The sequence below is a fragment of the Poecilia formosa genome, unplaced genomic scaffold (genome assembly GCF_000485575.1).
Source record: "Poecilia formosa unplaced genomic scaffold, Poecilia_formosa-5.1.2 Scaffold95, whole genome shotgun sequence".
In the NCBI taxonomy this organism is placed as follows: Eukaryota; Metazoa; Chordata; class Actinopteri; order Cyprinodontiformes; family Poeciliidae; genus Poecilia; species Poecilia formosa.
In genome coordinates, this window is record NW_006800034.1 from 1,980,007 (window position 1) to 2,001,930 (window position 21,924).

Sequence of the window (21,924 nt, forward strand, 5' to 3'; positions counted from 1 at the left end):
ACGAAACAGAATATGATCAGAGACCCGGGATCTGGAACTCCAATCCTGCAAAAATCTTGCATGCATTTCAGATCTCACAAATCTGAATCAAATAGATGAAATCCCTCCTTTACATGTCACCAAGTTCTGCAGAGGTCTCGCCATGAGCCATTAATTTGATTCAGGTGTGTTGCAGTAGGGATACATCTAAGGGTTGCAGGGCAGTGCCAATCGGGGACCAGAGTCGGAGTTCCCCGCAACAGAACAAGAATAAACCCAGAGACAATGAAAGCCAAAGTCAACAAGAATCATGACAAAGTGAAGATCTTTCTCAAACAGTACTCAATGTTGATGAGCAAATACTTTAGGGAAAGAATTTTTCTTGGCCCACTTGTTTGTATTTCATCACCGAAGACAATGAGCACTTCAGTAACGCCAACGGGTTTTCCGTTTGCGCAGTCTGATCTGCTCCTGACCACAACTTCAGCTTTCTAAATACAGATGGATTGCAATGTGGTGCCTCACTGTGAGAAGAAGCCACATGTGATTACACTGTGCACAAATAAGGTCTCCGAGAATGAAACAGCTACTTGTTTAATAACCATTCATGCAAGAGTGTGTTAATGCCTAAAACCAAAGAACCAGTTTACATATATGTCTGATTTTTAATTTAGATTGGCGACACATCTGTCATTATATTCACAAAATGTTTAATTTGATTGGTAAAGAAAAGGAAGGACTTTGCTTAAACAGACATGCAAACGTGAAGTAAAAAGCAGAAGTTAAAGAGTAAAATAAACACAGTAACCAACCAATAAACTAAACACAACTACAATGAGAAGAATGTGAAGAAAAATGAACTCCGGAAGGCTTACAGAGGAACGCACACAGAGAAGGGACGGCCATTTCAATCTGTTTTCTTTCCAACGCCCTCCAGCGCATGGAGGAAGTTGAATGTGATGTATTAAAAAAATCAGTTTTTGGAAACAATCTCACTTTATGAAATAGCTTTGCAAAACTGGTACCATAAATTACTCAGACATTTCTCTAAAATTAAGGTAACTAAGTTTAATTTTTGCATTATTGTTTTATTCTTTTAGGTTGATGAGCGTGTTCAGGAACATAATCCTGTTTATTTGACTGCACAGTGCAGGAGTTTTTAACCCCCGTTGCCTCAGAGAAAGGAGTCGGTTCAAGTTGCAGGAGGGACTTTCTGTAAGAAATTTGCACAGTCTCCTTGTGAATGCGTGGCCTCTCTCTGGGTACTCTGGCTTTCACCCTTTATCCACCTCTCCAGAGTTTACCTCACCCTGTCTCCCTTTGCTGGAGACAGGACAGAAAAGTTGAGAGGAGCACCTTCTTCATGTTTCCTGTGTGAACAGGAAGACAAATACTCAGTTTCTGAAAGACAAGAGAGAGCATGACATTCAAAGAAAGGCAGAGGTGAGAAAATAACCTGCCTCTTTTGGTTTTAAGAAGAAAATAGCTTCACACTGAAGTATGCCTGTATCTACAATCTGAACAACTCTAGAAATGCTTAAAATAACTGGCAGTGGATGTTTTATTATTATTATTATTATTATTATGATTATTATCATTGCCTGAACACACACAGGTAAAGAAAAGTAAAGAAAAAAAGCAAAATAATCAAAAATTTCCAACCAAGTAAAACTCCAATATCTCCACTGCCCAAAATGTGTACTTTAATCTTTCTCTCCCACTTCTTAAACTACACAATACCCTTTTTCAGCCATGAACATGCAAGCCACAAGTCTGCATGAGAATGACACCATAATCTGGGATTTTCCCCAAATGTTCTCATTAATGGGTTGTCATTTTGAGTGTGTTGTTTTGCTTTGCTTGGCCTTCTGTTTTCATTGCTAATGAGCAAATATGTGCACATGAACATCCCAAAGTACAAAGATCATTATGCCCTGCTGAGAGGCAGCCTGCTGGCGTTGCTTCTGCGAACATGTAGGCGGATGCTTGCACGTTGTTCCACTGAAAACCAGTAGCGTTCATCTGTGGTGCTCAGAGAAGCAATAAAACCATTTGTTCAAAGACCACATGAGGGCAGTAACGTATGCAAATAGAGGGATTTCTGGAGCTTCTTAAAATGTAAATTCATAAAAGAAAAATTTAACTAAGGAAACATGTCATTTTTTTCCATGCAACAGAGTAATTTTCTAGCGTGGGTCGAAAAGATTTTTGTTGCTGTCGGAGGTTTGTGTTGATACACACAGTAATAAAGACGTTTGCTGTTTCTAACAGGTTATCTTCCAGGATTGGCCTCCATTTACTTCCATCCATGGCTCAACTTCAATCATTTGCAGAAGAAAAACATCCCACCTCCATGCTCCACTGGGGGGAAATGGCACATTCAAAAAAATGCAGGTACTTCCCCACAGACGATTCCATTTTAAATGTAGACCAAAAATGTAAATTTATCTTCTTCCATATCTTTACGGTGCCCTCTATATGATTTGAGGTAGTAAATCTGACTTGTTATGGCTTACTTTCTTCTTGCCAAACTTTTATACAGGGCAGATTTGTGGTGCCAAAAAACACTAGCTGTTCTGGCAATGGACTCTCCAACCTAAGCTGCGGATTCTCTGCAGCTCATCCAGGCGCTACCATGGGCCTCTTGACTGAATAATACCCATCAGACAAAGTATTTGCACTTTGAACAAAATGTTCAGTGTTGCCTTAATTTAAATCTATATAGATCCCCTGTTCCTTACATATGTGACTGACAGGATCAGAATGACTAAATTGGCTAGGATAGACATCTTTTCTCACTTTTACAGACATCTTTCAAAGCATCCAACGTTCTTCTGTAAATCTACATCGGAAGAAAACGAGAATCACTGTCTCCCAAACTTCTACTCTAAATGTGTTCGATAAGCAAAGTTGGTAGGGTAAATGGACCAACTCCCACAAAGTTCTGCAGCCATTTATATCCTGTCCAATTGAATCCACATATAGATTAAATATTCACTGTTCTCTTAACACTGTTTAAAAGGATCCAGTCTTGAGGGACCATCCTGTAGCTCTGAAAAGCTCCAGAATCTTCATCAGCTTCATGGCGACTTTATCCGCTTGCCATTTGCCACTTGACTCATCGTCATGATGAAAACATTTTTAGCAAAGCATTCAGTGTCCGGATAGGCCACGACAGTGAGACCAGATTCATAAAGGGAAGCTCCTGGAACTGAATTCAGCTGCTATAAATATCCTTCGTCAAACTAATTTGTCCTGTAATGGCGCCAAACTGATGATGGATGCAAAAAAAAGAGTTCCGATTGAAGTATCACTGCCAGCGAGTTAAAAGCAAAGATTCTAAAAAAGAAACATAAATGTAACGTAAAGGATTGCCTCCAGATGGCTTTGTCATGCTCCTAATTAATTTGGCTGTTAAAACCACTGCAGGGACTCTTGTTGGGATGCAACACCCGATTATATAAGACCCTTCACTCTTATCTGTTCCCAGGAACTCTTTTAATGGAAAACATGGCACAAGAACACCAATTATAGTCATATCTTGTCAACTGTTACGCAATAAGAGAGCAGGAGTTTCTTTTTTTTTGTTAATTGCAGGGCAAGAGAAAATTTCTGAAGCTCAGTATTGCCATTAGGGGTTGTTCTTTTATTATCTGGAATTTGACTCTGCTTGTGCTGAAAAACCTTAAAGAGCAGATCATCTTTAAAGAAAAGTTTTTGTTTTAGCTAAATTGTGTTGAACATAGCAATATATTCATTGGCCAAAATTATTCCAGGTTTCAACAGAAATGACTTTTTGGTCATTTAGTGTACAATAGCTGCTGGAGTTTCCTGGTAAGATGGACTCACCTGCTCAGTATTTTAAAGTTATACATTCGAATGTCACATTATGTTGCAGAAATGTACATTTTAAAATAACAATGTTCATTTGAAAACCCAATCAAGCCTGTAGAAAATGTAATTTGAGAATTCGGACGTCTGCACATTATAAGAACATTTAGTTCTTATTTTTTCTTAGCAAGGGTTTTGTAAAACTAAGTAAAGTTCTCAGTATGGTTTAAATTGTGCGTTTGGTGCTTTTGGTGTGTCAAACAATTCAAGCAGGATTTCTAGCAGAGGTTTAATGTACGGACTGGCAGACCAAGGAATGTCTTTAATATGTTCTCCTAAACATAGTCTAATATTACATTTAAGCCTAGATCTAACCAAGAATGTGCAGCAATATGTTCTCCATCAAATATGACTGTTTTTGTAACATGACAAGAGTGTGAATATTTTACCAAAGCACTGTTTCACTGCGATATGGTTCTGTTATGAATTCAGGGCACTAAGTGGACAATCTGCACTGTGAAAATGTCACAGTCTGATGACATTTGGTGCATTATGAAAATATAAACCACTTTTTATGTTTAATTCTGGAACAGCCTCTGGATGTGAAAAATTAAACAAATGGCAATTTTTCACAACTAATTGAATTACGAGACCAGTCGAGCATGGAGCAGACTTTTAATTGCTTCCCCTTTTTGAAGGTTTGACAGTGTGGTGAGGTTCAGAGCTTAGTCTGACCACACACTGTTCGCCTGGATTCAGTAATTGTGCTTCTCACTCCTCATTCTTATAATAAATTTAACACAAAATGCCTCGAAAAGCGAGCGAATGAAATAATTCCTTGTTCTCTTTTACAAAACAGATCAGCTTAAGTTAGACTTGACTTCTTTTATGTCTCTAGCAGTATTTGTTCAAAGGCAGACCTCCACCTATGCAGACTCAAGTCTTGAGCAACTTCTTCTATTTTGTCATTTTTACAAAACTGCCCTGATTCTAGCTTCATCCATTTCCCCGATCAACGATGACCAACTTCCCTTTCCGTGTCGAAGAGAACAATCCCCACAGCATGATGCTGCCACCACCACGTTTCACAATGGTACCTTTAAGGTGAAATGTTAGGTTTCCTCCACACACTGCATGCTGTCAAAAACACTTCAGTTCTGGCGCTTTTTCTTGTCGTGTCGCATGTCACATTTATTCTTGCACTCTTTCAAATTTAATTTGAGTGCGTGACGAATAATTGTCTTGTCAACAGACCCTGAGCTGAGTGGAGTTTACAGGGGGGTGGATTTGGTCTACTTCCTAAAATGCCAATAAAATAGATTGAAGTTTGTGACAGTAGCATGACAAAATGTGAAAAAGTTTGAAGGGTATGAATACTTTAGCAAGGCCATGTTTGCCACAGAGAAAAACCGACCCAGAAAAAAAAAATGACATCTACTATTTATCCAAGTTAACATGTCCTTCATATTGTTTATCGTTCTTTCATGCATTCAGTGAGGATAAATTATTTAATTATGTTCTTCTCCTTCATATCGTTAATAGTTTTGCACATCTGCATGTAGAAAACTGCTCCCCTCTGTTTATTGTTAACACATTCCTCCCTACTTCTTTTTTTCCCCTCTCTCTCTCTCCTCCTCCTCTCAGTTTCTTTCTCTCCTTTTGCTCACTCTGGTCCCTTCCTCCTCTTGCTCGCTCTCTCTCTCTCCCTCTCTCTCTCTCCCCCCACTCCTGCACATCTCTGTCACACAATTGCAGACTCGCAGCGGCTCTCCCCCCTGAGCATCATCTCCACCATCGGAGATCCTCCTCGTGTCTGTGTTCTGCCGGGTGGACGCACGCCCCACAGTCACCATTTCTGCCCCGGAGAGCTCCAGGCTGGCAGCGCAGCCCCTTCCCAGGCTGAGCATCGGGCGGAAGACCCTGGTGGCAGCTGCAGTGGGGGTCATGCTGGTCCTGGTCCTGGTGGTCCTCATCCCTGTGCTCGTCAGCTCTGTGGGTGCTGGTGGCACAGATGACAGCGCGAGCCACTATGAGATGCTGGGCACCTGCCGGATGGTGTGCGACCCCTTCCCCAGCACGGGCACCGCCGGAACGGGGATCCACACGGACACGTCAACCAGTGGCTTCCTGGTGGACAATGAGGAAGACCTGAGTGACCACAGCATCGGCCCTTCGCTGCCTACGTACAGCACAAACGGCCCACAGGGAAAACCAGGACGTCCGGGCAAACCTGGGCCTCCTGGACCTCCTGGAGAACCGGGTCCACCGGGCCCAAGAGGGCCGCCGGGGGACAGCAGAGACATAGTTCGGACGGGGATCCTCGGAGCGGTTAGCACAACCACCTACAACACCACTCCTCGAGTGGCGTTTTACGCAGGACTACGAAACCCCCAAGAAGGCTACGACATTCTGCGATTCGACGATGTGGTGACTAACATCGGGGGGAACTACGAGGGCTCCACGGGCACGTTCACCTGTAAGATTCCAGGAACCTACTTTTTCATCTACAACGTGTTGATGAGAGGAGGAGACGGCACCAGCATGTGGGCTGACCTGATCAAAAACGGTCAGGTGGGTGATGCGTTTGACACACGTTCTGTGAAATGGCAAAGGCATAGCCTCTTTAAAACCATAAGGATCAATGTTTACCACATAATTAATCAATCATCATCTATTGGCAGTAAATAAATAAATAAATAAATATTTCTCTCTTTTTTTTTTCCATAAACAGAAACATGCCTGTCACAAATTCAACATTTAATTTTTCTGTTTGTGATCAATAAAGTATTTCTGAATTGAACTGACTTGAATAACTGAGTGAAAACTGTAACATTTGCCTCATATTTTAACATTTGCTTGTCCAATTTACTTAAAATAACTGTTCTAGACATCTCAATCTCTTTTACAGATACATATTCCCTCATTCAGCTTCCCTTATCTTAACACATCTCTTCTTCCCTTTTTTGAAATGAATTATAGAACAACCAAAAAAAATCATTAAATTCTTCAGCATCTTAATATTTTTGAGTATCTTTAATTATCTAAACTACCCCAAACTTTCTTTTTTTTAAGTGACATTAATGGACCCTCTAATTTAGATTTCAGCTCCATAACCTCACCTGTAGATCTTTATGTGATTGATTTAAAAATGTAGTAACTGTAATTATTAGTTTAATCTGCAAAAAATAAAATAAAATACTGTTTGGTGCCAGGCATAGTAAGTTAAGTGCTTTACTTGACATATATACACCAATATTTATGGTTGTACAAGTGTTTTTTTGCAACAATAAACAATAATGTCAAAATTTTACGTTGAGGTGCAACCAGCGATGCATGATGCTTACTTTGACAAACAGATTAATGATCAAAATGTTTAATTTACCAGTTACACTAGTTATTACTTGTTAATTGATATTCCAAAGTTCTTTGTGTGAACAGCTCTTTCTGCTTTGTCTCACCTGGAGATGTGTTAGGTACATGCACAGCTTCCTCAATATCTTGTTACTTGAGCATCTTTCCTTTCAGTTTAAAAACAATAATACTTTTTTTTTTTACTGCCTTTACAAACATAAAGCATGTTCCAGAATAATATATTCATAGTAACAGTCAAAATGTGAGTGAAAAACAGTAGTGGTTTTTGATATGGGTGATGTGGCTCACTTCCCAGGGCGCTATTCCATCAGGGGCGAAAGTAGTACTTGCAATAAAGAAAATTGGTTGAGTCCCAAATGTGTTTTCTGTTGCTTATTTGCAGGTCTGGTAAAGGAGAGTTGTTCACCACCCTGTATTATGTGTATTGTGTAAGCACTCTAAGAAAATACAGCCACAAGTGGCTGATAATAATGCTGAAATTAATATTTTATCCATAGATTCCTCAGAAGGACTAAGGAATCTAGATTCTATTTGAAGTTCTCTAGTAAAATGTAAGACGGCTTGAGTTTTCTGACTTGAGCTGAATGTTCTGTGCTGATGAGAGGATATCTAAGAGAAAGTCTGAGATTTAAGGAATATTTCTTTTTTAATTTTGGTAAAACAAAACTATTCAGAATGGACCAAATCCGGCCAAAAGCAGCTGAAATCTGTGAATACTTGAGAGCCCCCTTTAAAAATGCTTAACTGCCTATTTTAATAGCTTAAACACTAAATATATCCCAATATGGACTAATACAGAAAATGAAAACCGTTTTGGCATTATCACGGAAGCTAACATCTGCAGTCTGCCTTATTTCCGCTCTTGGGGCTACAGCCAATCACTGCCAAGGAAAATGAACGGTGCTGCTGGATTGGCTGCTTTGGAAAGGCCAGCCAGCAGCATGTCAAGTAGGGTCGTTCCAAGTTGTTCAGACTTCTCAAACTGCATTTTCTTACAACTAATTTGGAGGGTTTACAAACAATTTGCAAATAGGCAGATTTTCTGCAAGTAACTTGAAGCCACGAATCCACGAATACTGGATCCATTTCACATGATCACATTCAAATAAAATAATGTCTTCTGAATAGCTGCCCCTCTGCAGCGATCAGGATGCAGGGAAGGGTTAAATAATTGAAACCATAAACCCACAGGGTGATGGCCTCGCTTTGGGAAAGATGCAAACCGTTTCCAGGCAGTCTTAATTGGGTATTCATGTGTGCAATGATTTCAGACTTGTCTGGTGTTAGAGTCTGGTGTAATGACAATCCACACTGGCATGCTGCCAGATTGTATTTCTATGGATTTTTGCACATCATGTGCTGATGTACACGTTGACATGAGCGGAGGGAGTGCTGCGCTATCTCTACTGAGCACACATCAGAAAACAGCCCGGGGTTGTGGCTAGTTCAAAGCGGTTGCCCTTTAAAATACAACAAGCTTTATGGAGTCTTGGTGTGCCAGCGCGCGTTATCAGGCTGGCTGTCGGGCCAAAAACGTTTGATTATCGATTCATGATATTTGCTAAATTCACGGGTGATTTTGTAATGTCCTAAACGGCTGCGGGCGATGACACCAACCAAACAACATGTTCATCTGAACCTCGGCACTTGTAAACATCTCATCCCGGCTGCAACAGACTGAACAGGGAGTGGACACAATAACATTCCAGATATCCTTAAAGTGTCTTGTTTATGAAAGTAGTAATTTTTGCAGAGCTTCTTAGTCACTCTACAACATAACTTTGCAGTTGGTGCTGCTAAATAGAATGAAGAAGATGGAGCGCACTGAAAAAGCCCCTCCGCTGTCAAACGGGATCCCATCAGTTTCAAGGTGTTTTTCTCCTTAAGGAGGCGAATATCATAAGACATGAAACAAAAGCGGCTCCTAATAAATAAATCTTTTCTCCACGCTGACAGACATGTCAGAAATACTGCTGTATGGCTGTCACGTTGGTTTATTTTCACTGTGTTCTTTAACTTTAGGCTTGATTGCATTAAAATTGTTTTGGGAGATAACCTCAGTGGAACGAGAGCAGTCCTTTGCGAGAGCAAACACAACCAGATGAGTGCCCATCAGGAGACGCTTTATTCAATTACTTGTCTGATCTAAAACATATCATTTTGTTATTTTGACCTAGAAAAGACTACTTCCCGTAATAATTAATCACAATGAAACAAAAGAGGTGAGTCTCCGTCAGAGCACTGTCTGAGTTAAATAAGAAGTGTCACATCCGCACGTCTCCATGGTGAGACTGAGCAAAGAAAACTGGGTGTAGCACATTAACCGCTCACTTTTCAAACATTTTTATCTTGGTATTTGGAGGAGAACAAAGCTCTTTTTTTATTATTAAATTAATGAGTTATTTCTAAAAATGCTTACCCAAATAAATACATCAGGTATGACTACTCTTGCTTTTGTGGAGAAAAGTGACACATTAAAAAAAAAAAAAAAAAAAAAAAACCCAAGCACATGTGCAAAAAAAATATAAAATAAATAAAAATTCAATATCAAAAAATAATATATTTCTTGTGTAAATATATGACAACTGAATATGTGACAAGGGTTTAAAGTATCATAGCTTTTGCATGAGTCACTAAGACTTTTTTTTGAGAATTTAAAGAGTTTAAAAGAAAACAATATTGACACATTAATCTGGATAAATTTGGATAATCTGTTGAATCAAGACGCTAAGAAAATTTCCACTGAAGGTAAGATATTGACTGCGCATAACTTTTTAACAAACACTAACTTCAGCAATCTTAAACTATTCCTTTGTTAGTCTTTACATTCACTCCGAGTGACTTAGGCAGGTAATGTTATACATATTGTCGTACTCTAGCATGTGTAATTGTTGGCCATCTGTCACCATTTCTTTAGATTTTACTCCAGCAAATCTGTTTCATAAACTTTGTTCCACTGTTATTTTTAACAAGATAGTAAAATTTTTATGAATATAAATACAAGCTATGTGAAATTTTTATTCTATGATGTCCCAACCAGAGTTTCTGCTGCCGCTCCAGGGAAGAGATACTGAGCCAAAGCTTCCTCCTATTATTCAAAATTCAGTGGCATCTAGTTTCTCTCCACAGGGGATCTGTGTCCTGGTTCAGCACAAATGAATGAATGGGTCATTACCAGGCCTCTGCAGAACTTTGTGCCACACTGAGGTTGTAATTTAGTCATTTGAGTTGGACTAGGGACTCATTGAAAACTTGGACTTCATGATCTGCAGGACGTTGTAAAGGTGCTCACACCAATTTCCACTTTCTATCATTTTACAACCACAAACTTGAATGTATTTTAGTGGGATTTCATGTGACAGATTAATACAAAACAGTGCAATACTTTAATGGAAGGGATGTGGTACATGGTTTTCAACATGTTTTACATCTATTGGCAATTTTACCCAGAATATCCGGTGCAATCTATTTCATAAGATCTGACTAAATCTGTTTACAGGATATTTCTTAGATTTCCCCCCCCCCAGTTTTGACCTTTGACTTGTCCGATTAAGGATTGCCAAGAAGAAAAAAAATGTTGAACAACTTCATAAGAAGTTCCATTTGAAAGTTGCCACAAGCAACTCAAACAAAGATAAATACATTTAAAAAATAAAAGCCAAAGACTTTAGACTGGAGCAAAGGTTCACCTAGTTAACCTAAACATGGAGCCAGAGCGGCAATGGACTGGTTTCGATCAAAGGAGATTTATGTATTCCAATGGCCTAGTCAAAGCCCAGATTGAGAATGAGACATAAGACTTGAAAATTACTGTCCACAGAGACTTTCCATTCAATCTGACTGAGTTTGACCTGTTCTGAAAAGGAGCATGGGCAACAATGTCAGTCTGTTGTGTAAAGCTGATAAAAAATATCTCCCAGACGACCTGCAGCTATCATTGCAGTGGGGCTCAATAAATATGTCCTACTCCTCCCACTTTTACATTATAAGCTGTTTTGTTTAGATTTATCACATAAAATGGCAGTATAATATTTTACATTGAAGTTTATGGTTCTTACAAATCAGCATCTAAAAAAGATTTAAGGGGCATAAATACTATTGCAAGCCACTCTTTATATATATATTGAAAGATTACAGCAATGGAAGCAAGAGCAGCAACAACAATTTTGACAACATGTTTATACTGTAATAAATAAATGGCACACAGAGTAGAAAACCTAAAGAATGTCATCATTTTTATACAATATCTGCCTGTCAGTGGTAGACATTGTGAAACACAGTGGAAGCAGCTTAGGACGTCTAAAAATTCATCACCATGCCGTCATCTGTCCTGTAGCTTTCCATCTCAAACTGTGCACATCTCTTCACAACTCCATTAGAGGATAATGTTTTTATTTTTGGTTCAGCTAACCTGTCGTCGGAACACGGATTAAACTTTTATGGGTGGCACAGTAAAGCTGGAGTAAAGCCTCAGAGGGGATCTGTCTTCCAGCAGCTGCATGCTAAGGAACTTACCCCGAGACAGGCGAGAAGATTTGGGGATGATGCTCCCAAGCCAACACCCTCCGTAATTACCCTGTGTGGACAAAATGACACTTATGTGTGGCAAAACGTGGCAATTTCTAGCGTTTCACCCTACAAAATGAGGACAAAAAGAGTGGAAGATGAGGAGAAGGGATAGTATGTACTGACTTTGTTCCTCACAGGCAGACTGACTCAAGCCTGACCCGTTTGGCTGAGTCATAATATAAAAAACAAGATATTCACCAGGGGGGACACACTCACACAAAATCAAACTTCTTAATTCGGGCTTTACTTCTCTACAAGTTTTCTTGTAATGACATTAAACCTTATCACTTCAAGGATAAACTGTTAAAAAATTTAGTTGATTCATAGTTTCCCTTTTAGGTCTATTTACTGGCAGCATTTTATTTCTATTTCTTCCCACATTTCTTCTGATTTTGCATTTTCCCCACACATATGTCCTTTAGATCATCAAGCAAATGTAATTAATATCAGACAAAGGTAAGCTGTGGAAATACAAAGAGGCAGTTTTCAAATGATTTCATCATTTATCAAAGAAAAATAGCTACCAAACCCAACATGTGAAGGAATAATTGCCCCCTGAGCCTAATAACTGGTTGTGCCAGCCTTGTGCCATCAAGCGTTTGCAATAGTTGGCAATGAAACTTCAGCCCACGCTTCTTTTTAGGAAATGTCTTAATTCAGTCACATTAAAAGGGTTTAAGAGGATGAACGGCCTGTTTCAGGGCACAGCATCTCCTGTGGATTTGAAACTGCTGTATGTAACTTTTGTACAAATATGTTTTTTTCCATATTTGTGAAAACTGTCACCATGGCATGACAGTAGAGTATGAGGCAGATAAGCTGCGAAAAAATGAAGCCCTTCCTCCACTTCCTTGAGGCATATTGGGATTTACAGAAATGCACCTGGTCAAAAACAACCAATCAGAGCCAGGAGGAACTTGTGTACGCGCTGCTAAATTGTGCTAACAGCTTACCAATTAGCATAACTTAATAAGTTAATGTACCATCAGTTGTAGCAAATTGTTATAGTTGATGGTACATGCCATCACCCTCCATGTCTGACTTGTGGTATGTTCTTTTCCTGAAATGCTGCGGTAATTTTAGATGTAGCAGGATGTACTCGTTACAAAAACATTGGCTTGTAAGGAGTTTCTGGGAAATCTGAGACAGGCCTTTTGTTTCTTTTTGGTTCCACCACTGGGTTTAGGTAGAAACTCACCCATAGATGCAACTTTTGTCCAGTATTTTTGTCATCGTTACATCAAAAACACTAACCTTAGCTAAGGCAAGTTGGGGCTGCAGTGTTTTGCTCTGGCTTCTTCTATGACCTCCTGAGTAGATTTCCAATGCATTCTGGGAGAAATGTTGATAGGCTGGGCTCTCCTGAAAGGTTCACCTCTGTTGCATGTTTTCTCTTTTTGTGGATAATGGCTCTGGCTTTTTGAGATTCTGCAGCCTACTTCATGCTGCCAGACAAGTTCTACTGGGGTGATTTCTTGACTAGACAGGTCTGGTATGAATCACACTTGTGACCCAACTTTCCATAAGATTTGTAATCATTGTTAAATTATAATTTAGGAGGAGTAATTTTTTTTATAAAAGGCCAGGTTGGCTTGGATTTATTTTCCCTTCCAATAAATGAAATAATTATTTCAAAACTCAACTCACATTTTCATTGATTGATTATTTGAAACATGCAAAAACAAAAACAGGACAAATCTATTCGAGGGGAAATACTTTACTTTTCGACAGCACCTTTTTTATTAACCCTTTCATGCATAGTGGTCACTGCAGTGGACAGCAATCTAAAAACCATTTTCTTGTGCTTCTTGTGGATTTTTATGTTATAAATGCACACAGACCACTGAAGTGGACACTAATGCATCATAAAATACACTATCAACTACTGGCCATCAGCTGCAAATGCAAGAAAATGTTTTTGTTAAATCCAATATGGCCGACAGACAAAACAGCACGCCAACCAACTCGGTCCCTCCTTCTGCTGTAGACGACTCTGGCAGGCAAAGAAAAAAAATACTGTGACATCAGATAACCCCTACTACTGATGTATTTTTCAAACAACAACTTTCTATTTGGAGAAAATTACAATTGATCATCTAAAAAAAATAAAATAAAATGCAATTTTTTTTCTACCGTTTTTTTATGCCTTAAGAAAATAACAAAAAAATTGGAAAAAAAAAATCATGACACAAAGGATCATAATTCATGCATGAAAGGGTTAATTTTGCTGATCGGCAAAAGGGGAACGTTTTCGGCTCTTCAGTGATTAATTCTCTTCTCTAACCTCCTATTGCATTTCTCTGCGTTTAATATTCCAGGTCAGAGCCAGTGCTATTGCCCAAGACCAAGACCAGAGTTATGACTATGCCAGCAACAGTGTCATACTTCATCTGGATGCGGGTGATGAGGTTTTCATCAAACTGGATGGGGGCAAAGCTCATGGGGGCAACAGCAACAAATACAGCACCTTCTCGGGGTTCATCCTCTACGCCGACTGACGACCGGGCAGAACAGGAGGCTCGGAGGTGAAAGGTCCCAGCCGCAGACATTTACTTCCTGACTTCCACTTGGCATTCTTGCAGTGAGGTTAATGTCACAGTCACCGCTCCACAGTCTTTAAAGTAACGTAGTGATGATGCACGCTGCAGTTTTGTAGTTTTTCGCTAATCTCTTAATCTGTCTCAATCCAACATGAATACATACTGGGTGCCTATGCTGCTAACATTATGGACATGTGTCATGCGGTAGCAACTGTGACGGCGCAGAGAGGCCATGCCATCATTCCTCAGCTGTCATGTCAAATTCAAGTCTGGAAATCCCACAGTGGCGGAGGCCTCAGTGTTAGTAAATGTGCTCTCTGGGTTTACTGTATGTTATGGTTCTGTCTTTGCTTTCACATGCTGTCTGTATGATAAGATGTTTTCCATCAGTGGAGGAGGAGTCCTGCCTCAAGAAATTTGTCAAAAATTTGGATGCAAGAATGAGATTATGATGTCTGAATGCCAGAGTGTAAGAAAAGGTTCCAATGTGACGATTTGAAAAGGCGTGTCATACATCGGACCTGCATTACATCACATATCGGCGCCTCTGATGAAGATGTAGAAAAAGTCTTGAAATTAATCTTCTGTAGCATAAGTTTCACAAAAAACTACTTACTTTATGCATTTATTGCAACTGTAGATACTGTAAATGATTTTTTGCCTTACTTCAGTTTTCATGTTCTCTTGTCTTTTCCATTCTGAAGACGGCCTTCATGTCATATATTTATACCCCATGAAAACTGGAAGTCATAGACCAAACATTAAGAACGATGACTGCAAGCAAGTAGTTATAGTCTAGCCCTGTTCATATCCTTGTGGCCCAATGTCTTGGCAACATCTGTGTCTCACTCAGGTCAACACATTGGTCACCATCCAAAAAACCCCCTAAAAGTCTCTTAAACCACATTTATATGCCAAACTGGATTGTGCAGGTGGTTCATTAGATGCTAAGTTCGTTCGTTAAGTGCTAATCAGCCCAGGATTAATGTGCTGCATTGATTAGCACCTCAATATGTAGTGCTATATACCGTACACAAACGGAAGCACAAATCTTAAAGATACTTAACAGTTTTGAATCTCACTGCAAAGAGACCCAAAAATTAGCTTAAATTGTAATCTCCTAAAAAGAAGAGTGACATGTTTCAAAACAGCGTTACAGTTTCTCTGATATTCCAGTGAAGTCAAGGCAAGCTACGCTGCTCACGCCGGATTTGATCATTTCCGATGTCCTAATGTAATCTTTTCCAATATAAGACAAGTTTATTTTAAGACTATTGACACATCTTTACCAGGAGAGCTAATAAGAGTGGTGGGTGCTGTGTGTTATATTTGGCATATTGTATAAAATGTAAATTCATTATTGACTCTGTATCTCAATACAGACAAAGCATTATCAACCTTGCACATTTTATTGTGTTTCTAAAAACAAAAACTTAATGTATTGATTGATGACTGTGTGATTTTATTATTTCCTGTGCAGGTTTAATTATTTGATCAATGCATGTAAAGTCAAAATGTTTTGTTTCCATAAAACGATAAATAATGATTTAAAACTGTATTGAAAAGCAAGACGTGGACATTATTTGCTGCCTTTACTCACAAACTTCAATTAAAAGAATAACGTCTTCAGCATTTACCAACATTATACACAGTTAGTGTCACTCTTCTCATCAGGTTCACTGATAAGCCACTCTGATCTCCTCATTAAAGTGTGAAACAAGCCTTTAGTCCTTCAAATGTTAAACAAAAAGAAGAATCACAGCAGCACAGCAAGAGCCAATCAACACGGAGGACATCACAGCTATGTTAAATGCCAAATGAAGCGGGGGATTATTGTGATTTACAATCAAAGATGATATGTTGGTTTTGCTCTTTTAATGGGTGTGGATGTGGTGAGATACGGCAGGAGCGAGTTAGGAGACGGGTGTTCGGACAGATCACAACAAAGCTTAGATCTGCGCTGTAAAGTGATGGGGGGGAGGGGGAGGGGTAAAATTAGGCCCTGCCGTGACTGCAACACAACTGTCAGAGACCAGAAAACAGCTCTAGGGCATGAACTGTTGAAACTGTCCGTTTTATCAAGAGCTTCTTTGACGATATGAAATTCTTTGGACACGATTCACCTTTGACACGGGCCACCAAGCTGTCCCTTATTCAGTTTGAAGCACAAACTTGAAAGTTCAAAAGTAAAAAGTTAGGGATTTTCTTAGATATGGAAGCAAAGGATTAATTCAGTGCAACATCATTAAAAAAAAAAAAAAAAAGAGATCGCCACAATGACTTCTACTGTCTTGCCTGTTATCTTTTTAACTGCTGTGTGCATTAAAAGCCAGAACACCCTCTGGTCTAAACCGAAGCCTGTCTTAAGACAGCAAAAAAAATTCCTCCAGACACAATTAAGACTGAAGTTTTGTGCATAGGCAGAGGTCAACAGAGCCACACGGCCGTATAGAATGCCAGGCCAGCACAGGCTGCTTTCTGCTTGCAGGGTGAATGAGCACATCGTCACATTAGAGATGTCACGACGTCAAAGACAAATCCCCCCGGTGGTGGGAGAAGCCGAGCTCTCGCTGCACAGACCCCAGGATGCAGCGGATTTTCTTGGAGTCTTTGAGTGAAAGTGTATCAACAGCCTGCAAATATTGAACACTTCAAGCAAATTATTTTGTCTGAGTGATCATCAGCAAAACACAGGTTCTGTCTCCTTTCTTTCTGATAGCAGCCAAGAGGCTGCTTCAGTTCGATGAATGAAAAAAGCTTTAGACATGTTGCATGGATTAGAAACAAAACACAAAGATGTACAGAAGTGGTGTCCCTCCTGCATTTTTCCTGTTTTTGGATCACTTCTGATTTCCTTTATTAAGGGTAAATACAAAAAGAAAAATGGCTAATGTGAAAAAGTAAACCTAATTACTGGTAGTAAACATTAAGTACTTTTAATGACAAGCAATCAGTCTTTTATGATGCAGTGGAGGGACTTTTTGGCCCACTCTTCTTTGCAGAGTTGTTTTAATTCAATTTCATTGTAGGGTTTCAAGCATGAAAAACCTCTTTAAGGTCAAGCCAAAGAATCTCAACTAGATTCAAATCCTAACTTTTACTAGGCAATGTCCATTTAGGGATTTTTTCTCCAGTTATTTAGAGGTGGGTTTGCTGGTGTACTTTGAATCATTGACTGCTGCTTAAACCAAGCAGGCATCATGATTTTCTAAAAGAGCAAAATTCATGGTTCCATCATTTATGACAATTTGTTCAGGTCTTTGTGCTTGATTGACTGAAAAGCAAAAACAGAAAAAATTTGGAGACACTGGTCCCAAAGTCGCCCCTTGGGAGTCCTTCGGGTGGGTTTGAAATCTCTGCTGCCGCCTCTAGCGCATTCATCGCAACAAGACACAGATTTAAGCTTTCTTCTGGGAGGTGCAGTAAGCTTCTTTTTATTTACACTCTTTCACAGAGCTTTGCAGATATTTGAAGAATTTCATCTGGATCTATTTTCATAGCACGTAAGCTGGGGGGGATTTGCCATATTAAGTCTCGGCAGTGGACTTAACATAGGTAATCTTAGGTTTATGCAAAAGCCACAGGAAGAACATTTTGAGTTGTTCATTTACACACGTCGCCTTACAAGGAAACAGAGACAGCTGCAGTCTGACATTTGCAGGGGCAAAGTTGTTGAGGCGTGAGTCTTATCAGGCTACTGCAGAGCGCGCGCACGGACCCTCGCAGAGACGCGCGTGCGAGTGTGTGGGGTCAACGCTGTACGCGTGCACGCCTTCATGTCTCCGTAGAGACGGGACCCGGCCTCCCATGAAATGTCTGAAGTGACGTTAATGAGCCCTTGCTGTTGTTATCTTGAGTATTCCTACTTAACTCACCAGGGGGAGATCCGAGTCAGAGATAGATGTTTTAACTGTCAGGCCAAATTGCCCTTCATGCCAATGCACACTTCCTACGACGAAACAAGCGAGCCACCTTCCCACACTCTTCAGCGGCGTTTATTGGTGTGGGCACGCAATCGTGACGTCTGTTTCTTACTACGGGTTTCGCACAGCGACTTAAAACAATCTATATTTTCTCCCTACTTATTCATTATGACAGTGCCAGGGATCAAAACAACACAACACAAACACTCTACACATGCCAGACTTAGAGGCTGTGCTTTGGATGCAACAAAAAAACGCCGATTATATTACGGTCACAAATGGGTCATAAAAGGACCAAACATGTCAATGAGAATCAAACCTTTGGAGAAAAGTCTCCACGTAGTGAGCCTATCCACCTGTGTGAAAAAAAACCAAAAAAAAAACCTTCTCAGCACCTTTTTGATGTCGATAACCACTGACGTAGAGCAGAATCTTCCCTGCTGCAGCGCCGTCTCTTTCAGATGTGTCATCTCAAGGGTCACCACAAGCCCGAGTGTATCACCTTGGATCCTAAAAATAAACGGTAAGTGTTAACGTACACTGTAGCTGAACTCTTTCCTCAGGCAGCCGCAAGATCTGTGGAGCAGGAAGCCTCTTGCACTTATGCAAGATGAAGTTTGCAAACATGTCAGCAACACTGTTTTTTTAAGAGGGGACAAGAGTGACCAGAGGACCTACAGTGCTTTGCAAAAACGTTCATGCCCCTTGGACCTTTTCCCATTTTGTCACGATTCAGCCCCAAACTTTAGCATGAACGCAATAAATAACAGTGAAGTTGAAGGGAGCGGATGCATGTTTTTAAAACGTTTTGCTAATAAAAATCTGAAAATTGTGGCCTCATTTAGATTTAGATACCCTTTACTCGAACACTGCTTAGTAAAATCCAGTGTTTTGGATGCAGTGTTTAATTCATCAAATAAAGAGCATGTCACACTGTGAACCTACTAAGACATTGTTGGAGGATTCAAAACAGAGGCCAGAGCAGGTGACTCAGAAAAGATTAAAACAGTTTTTATAATAATATTGAGAATGTGCGAGCAGGAACAGACTCTGCAAGAAAGTTAGGACGATGAGTGATAGGTAAGGCAATCAGAAAGTAACATTCAAACAAGGAGAAAAGATTTACCCGGGTCATTTCCCAAACTTTCCTCTTCCAGGACTTCGTTTGGCTAGAATACTTGACAGAGAGAAAAGTCTTTGTTTATTGGAAATTGTTTCAGCGGGACTGTGCCAAGAAGAATGGTGAAGCCATGGAGAGAAAAAACTCCAGCAGCCATGAAAGCTTGTTTACACTCAGCACTACAATGGTCAGGTTTCACCATGAGAAAGCAAATGATCACTTCGTCCACAATCCTTAAATCTGTCGTCATCTATACTGGCTAAGTCAGCAACTGAGATGAGAGATGAGTCAGAACAAAATCTCTCTGATCAGATGAAACCAAATTTAAAAAAGGACAGGTAATACTGAACATTACCCTGAACTTACCTTCCTCACTATGAGGTGTATGCTGTCACCATCCAGTGTGAGTGAACTTCAGTTAGTTAGCAAAGATCTGTTGATCAGGTAGAGACACAATCCCCCAGGTTTTAGGGACACGTGCCTCTATAAAGTCACACATTTTGAAAAACTAAATTTCCTTCAGCTTTACAACTACGCACCACTCCATGACAGCTTATAACTCAGTAAAACACTTTGGTGTGTGACTATATCATGACAAAATGGGAGAAAGTTTCAAGGAAGTACAAAAGAAGGCTTAAAACGATCACAAAGAAGCTAAAAGGTTTGTGATCAACTCTGCATCAGTTACAGCTGTAATTACAGGGTATTCAACGAGTCATGGCACCCCTAATCGCAGCTGCTCACAGCAGCTCCCGCCTCACTGCCCACTTCAAATGGTGCCTCAGGCATCAAGATCCTTAAAGTGAAGCTCTGAAAAAGTAATTCCACCCCAGATCTGATTAAAGCTACAAACAAGCTCAGCTAATATATTTTGAGGAGATTGCCTTTACATCAAAGCCATAAACCATTTTTTAATGCTTAAAATCTTCAATAATTTTCAGTGGTAATTTAATGCTCTTCCAGCCATGGAGTATGTTTAACTTTCAGTGGCATTCCTGTTTTTCTATTCTGTTGGATTAACTCTAGACTTGGAAGTGGAGTGGTCTTTGTCCCCAGAAGGATTTCAAAACTATAATCTGACTATTTTAGAATAATGGGATTTTTAGAGGTCTATAATTATCTTCAAGATTTCTTGCTTGATTTCTGTAGATTTTGTCAGTAGGGCTGCATTGTATGAATCCAAATAAGATTTGTGACGCGTTTATAAAATTACAAAACAGATAAAAAGGCTGTTGTTGGGATTAAATTCCAAGAAAGCCTGGATTTAAGATAGTTCATTACAGGTTTTCAAAAACATTGATGAAGAACGCCATATTTGATGGCTACAGGGGTAAATAACTTCAAATTGTGTTGAATCCGTCTAGGTTTAGCATTGTCTTCTTTCATTTTATATTTCTGCTTAGTAGTTTATATATAAGAAGTTATACGTTTTAGGATTTATGAATGGTAGGTTCAACATGAAATGTCTGCATGTACCTTTTCAATCAAGTAATTTAAATGATTGTTTTTGAAATATGGATAGTAAGTTATTTGAATAATAAAAAAATCAATTAAATCTTTCTTATGATGGCGCACCAGAAAGTACTGTACGTAAATATTGTTTTTTTTATTTTACACAGTTACATGGATTTGAAACCATTTTTTTTTTGATTCTTTATATTTTTCTTTAACAAAACATTTTGCTTACAAGAATCCATAAAAAGAAATATCATCACCCGGCTCAGTATGGGATTTGCTTTGCGGCTACGGTTGTGTTTGGAATAAACAAGAGAACACAACATTTGATGCTCCAAAAACTGATGTTACCTGATGCATGCGCAGCGCAAAAGGTGGAGATGCACTGAATTAATCACCTTGCATTACGGCAGAGGCACGGCTGCATGTGTGCACACATTACCCCGTGTCCCCTGTGCTCCTTGAGAGAACGTGACATCGTGCAGCGATCTCCCCTCCCTTCTCCTGCCCGTGATCAGGCTTGATAAGGGCCCTGTCCGCTGTGTCAGTGACTCAATACCAACGGCCTTGTTCCCTCATGTTCCTGACTGAGCCGGGCTAACGCGTGGGGACAGGTTGAGTCATGTTGCTGGAGATGCTCCGCTGGCGTGTTGCCCGTCTCTTCACCTCACCACGGCCTCGTGGATGCAGCCTGACATTAGACTATGGAAGTGCTGCGAGTGTCCCTTTCCCCAGTACGACACTAGATGCCAGAGTTCAGGAGTGCTGCAGTTGCTGTAGTTTCTCGGGCTAGTTTATTCCACTTGTTGGTGTCGAGCTGCATTTGGGGCTTTTGCGTGAAGGGAGAGGATGCACATGTTTTGTAGTTTCTTCTCGTTTCTAACTGCTTTGGCAGACCTGTAAACTAGATAATTTAAAGGAAATTAAATTACAGCAATTATTCAAGGAACTGAGACTTGACTGAGCTAATGAGATGCTTTCATCGTTGTCTCCCAGCATTGCTTTATTTAACTCTATCCATAATTTCTGACAAGTTTTCCTGCCCGTGCTGAAGAAAAGAATCCCTCAGCATAACTCCACCATGTTTTCCCATGATGTGGGGAGTTTCGAAGTTATGCCACAGCTTTTCCACCAT

General features: G+C 39.8%; 1 protein-coding gene across 1 annotated transcript; it reads left to right on the plus strand.

Moving 5' to 3' along the window:
- Positions 1-5,454: 5,454 nt before the first annotated feature.
- LOC103142333 (C1q-related factor-like) lies at positions 5,455-15,849 on the plus strand. The gene is made up of 2 exons (XM_007558359.2): positions 5,455-6,381; positions 14,070-15,849. Exons 1-2 carry the CDS (start codon positions 5,755-5,757, stop codon positions 14,247-14,249), a joined length of 807 nt encoding a protein of 268 aa, XP_007558421.1. The 5' UTR covers positions 5,455-5,754; the 3' UTR covers positions 14,250-15,849.
- Positions 15,850-21,924: the final 6,075 nt, after the last annotated feature.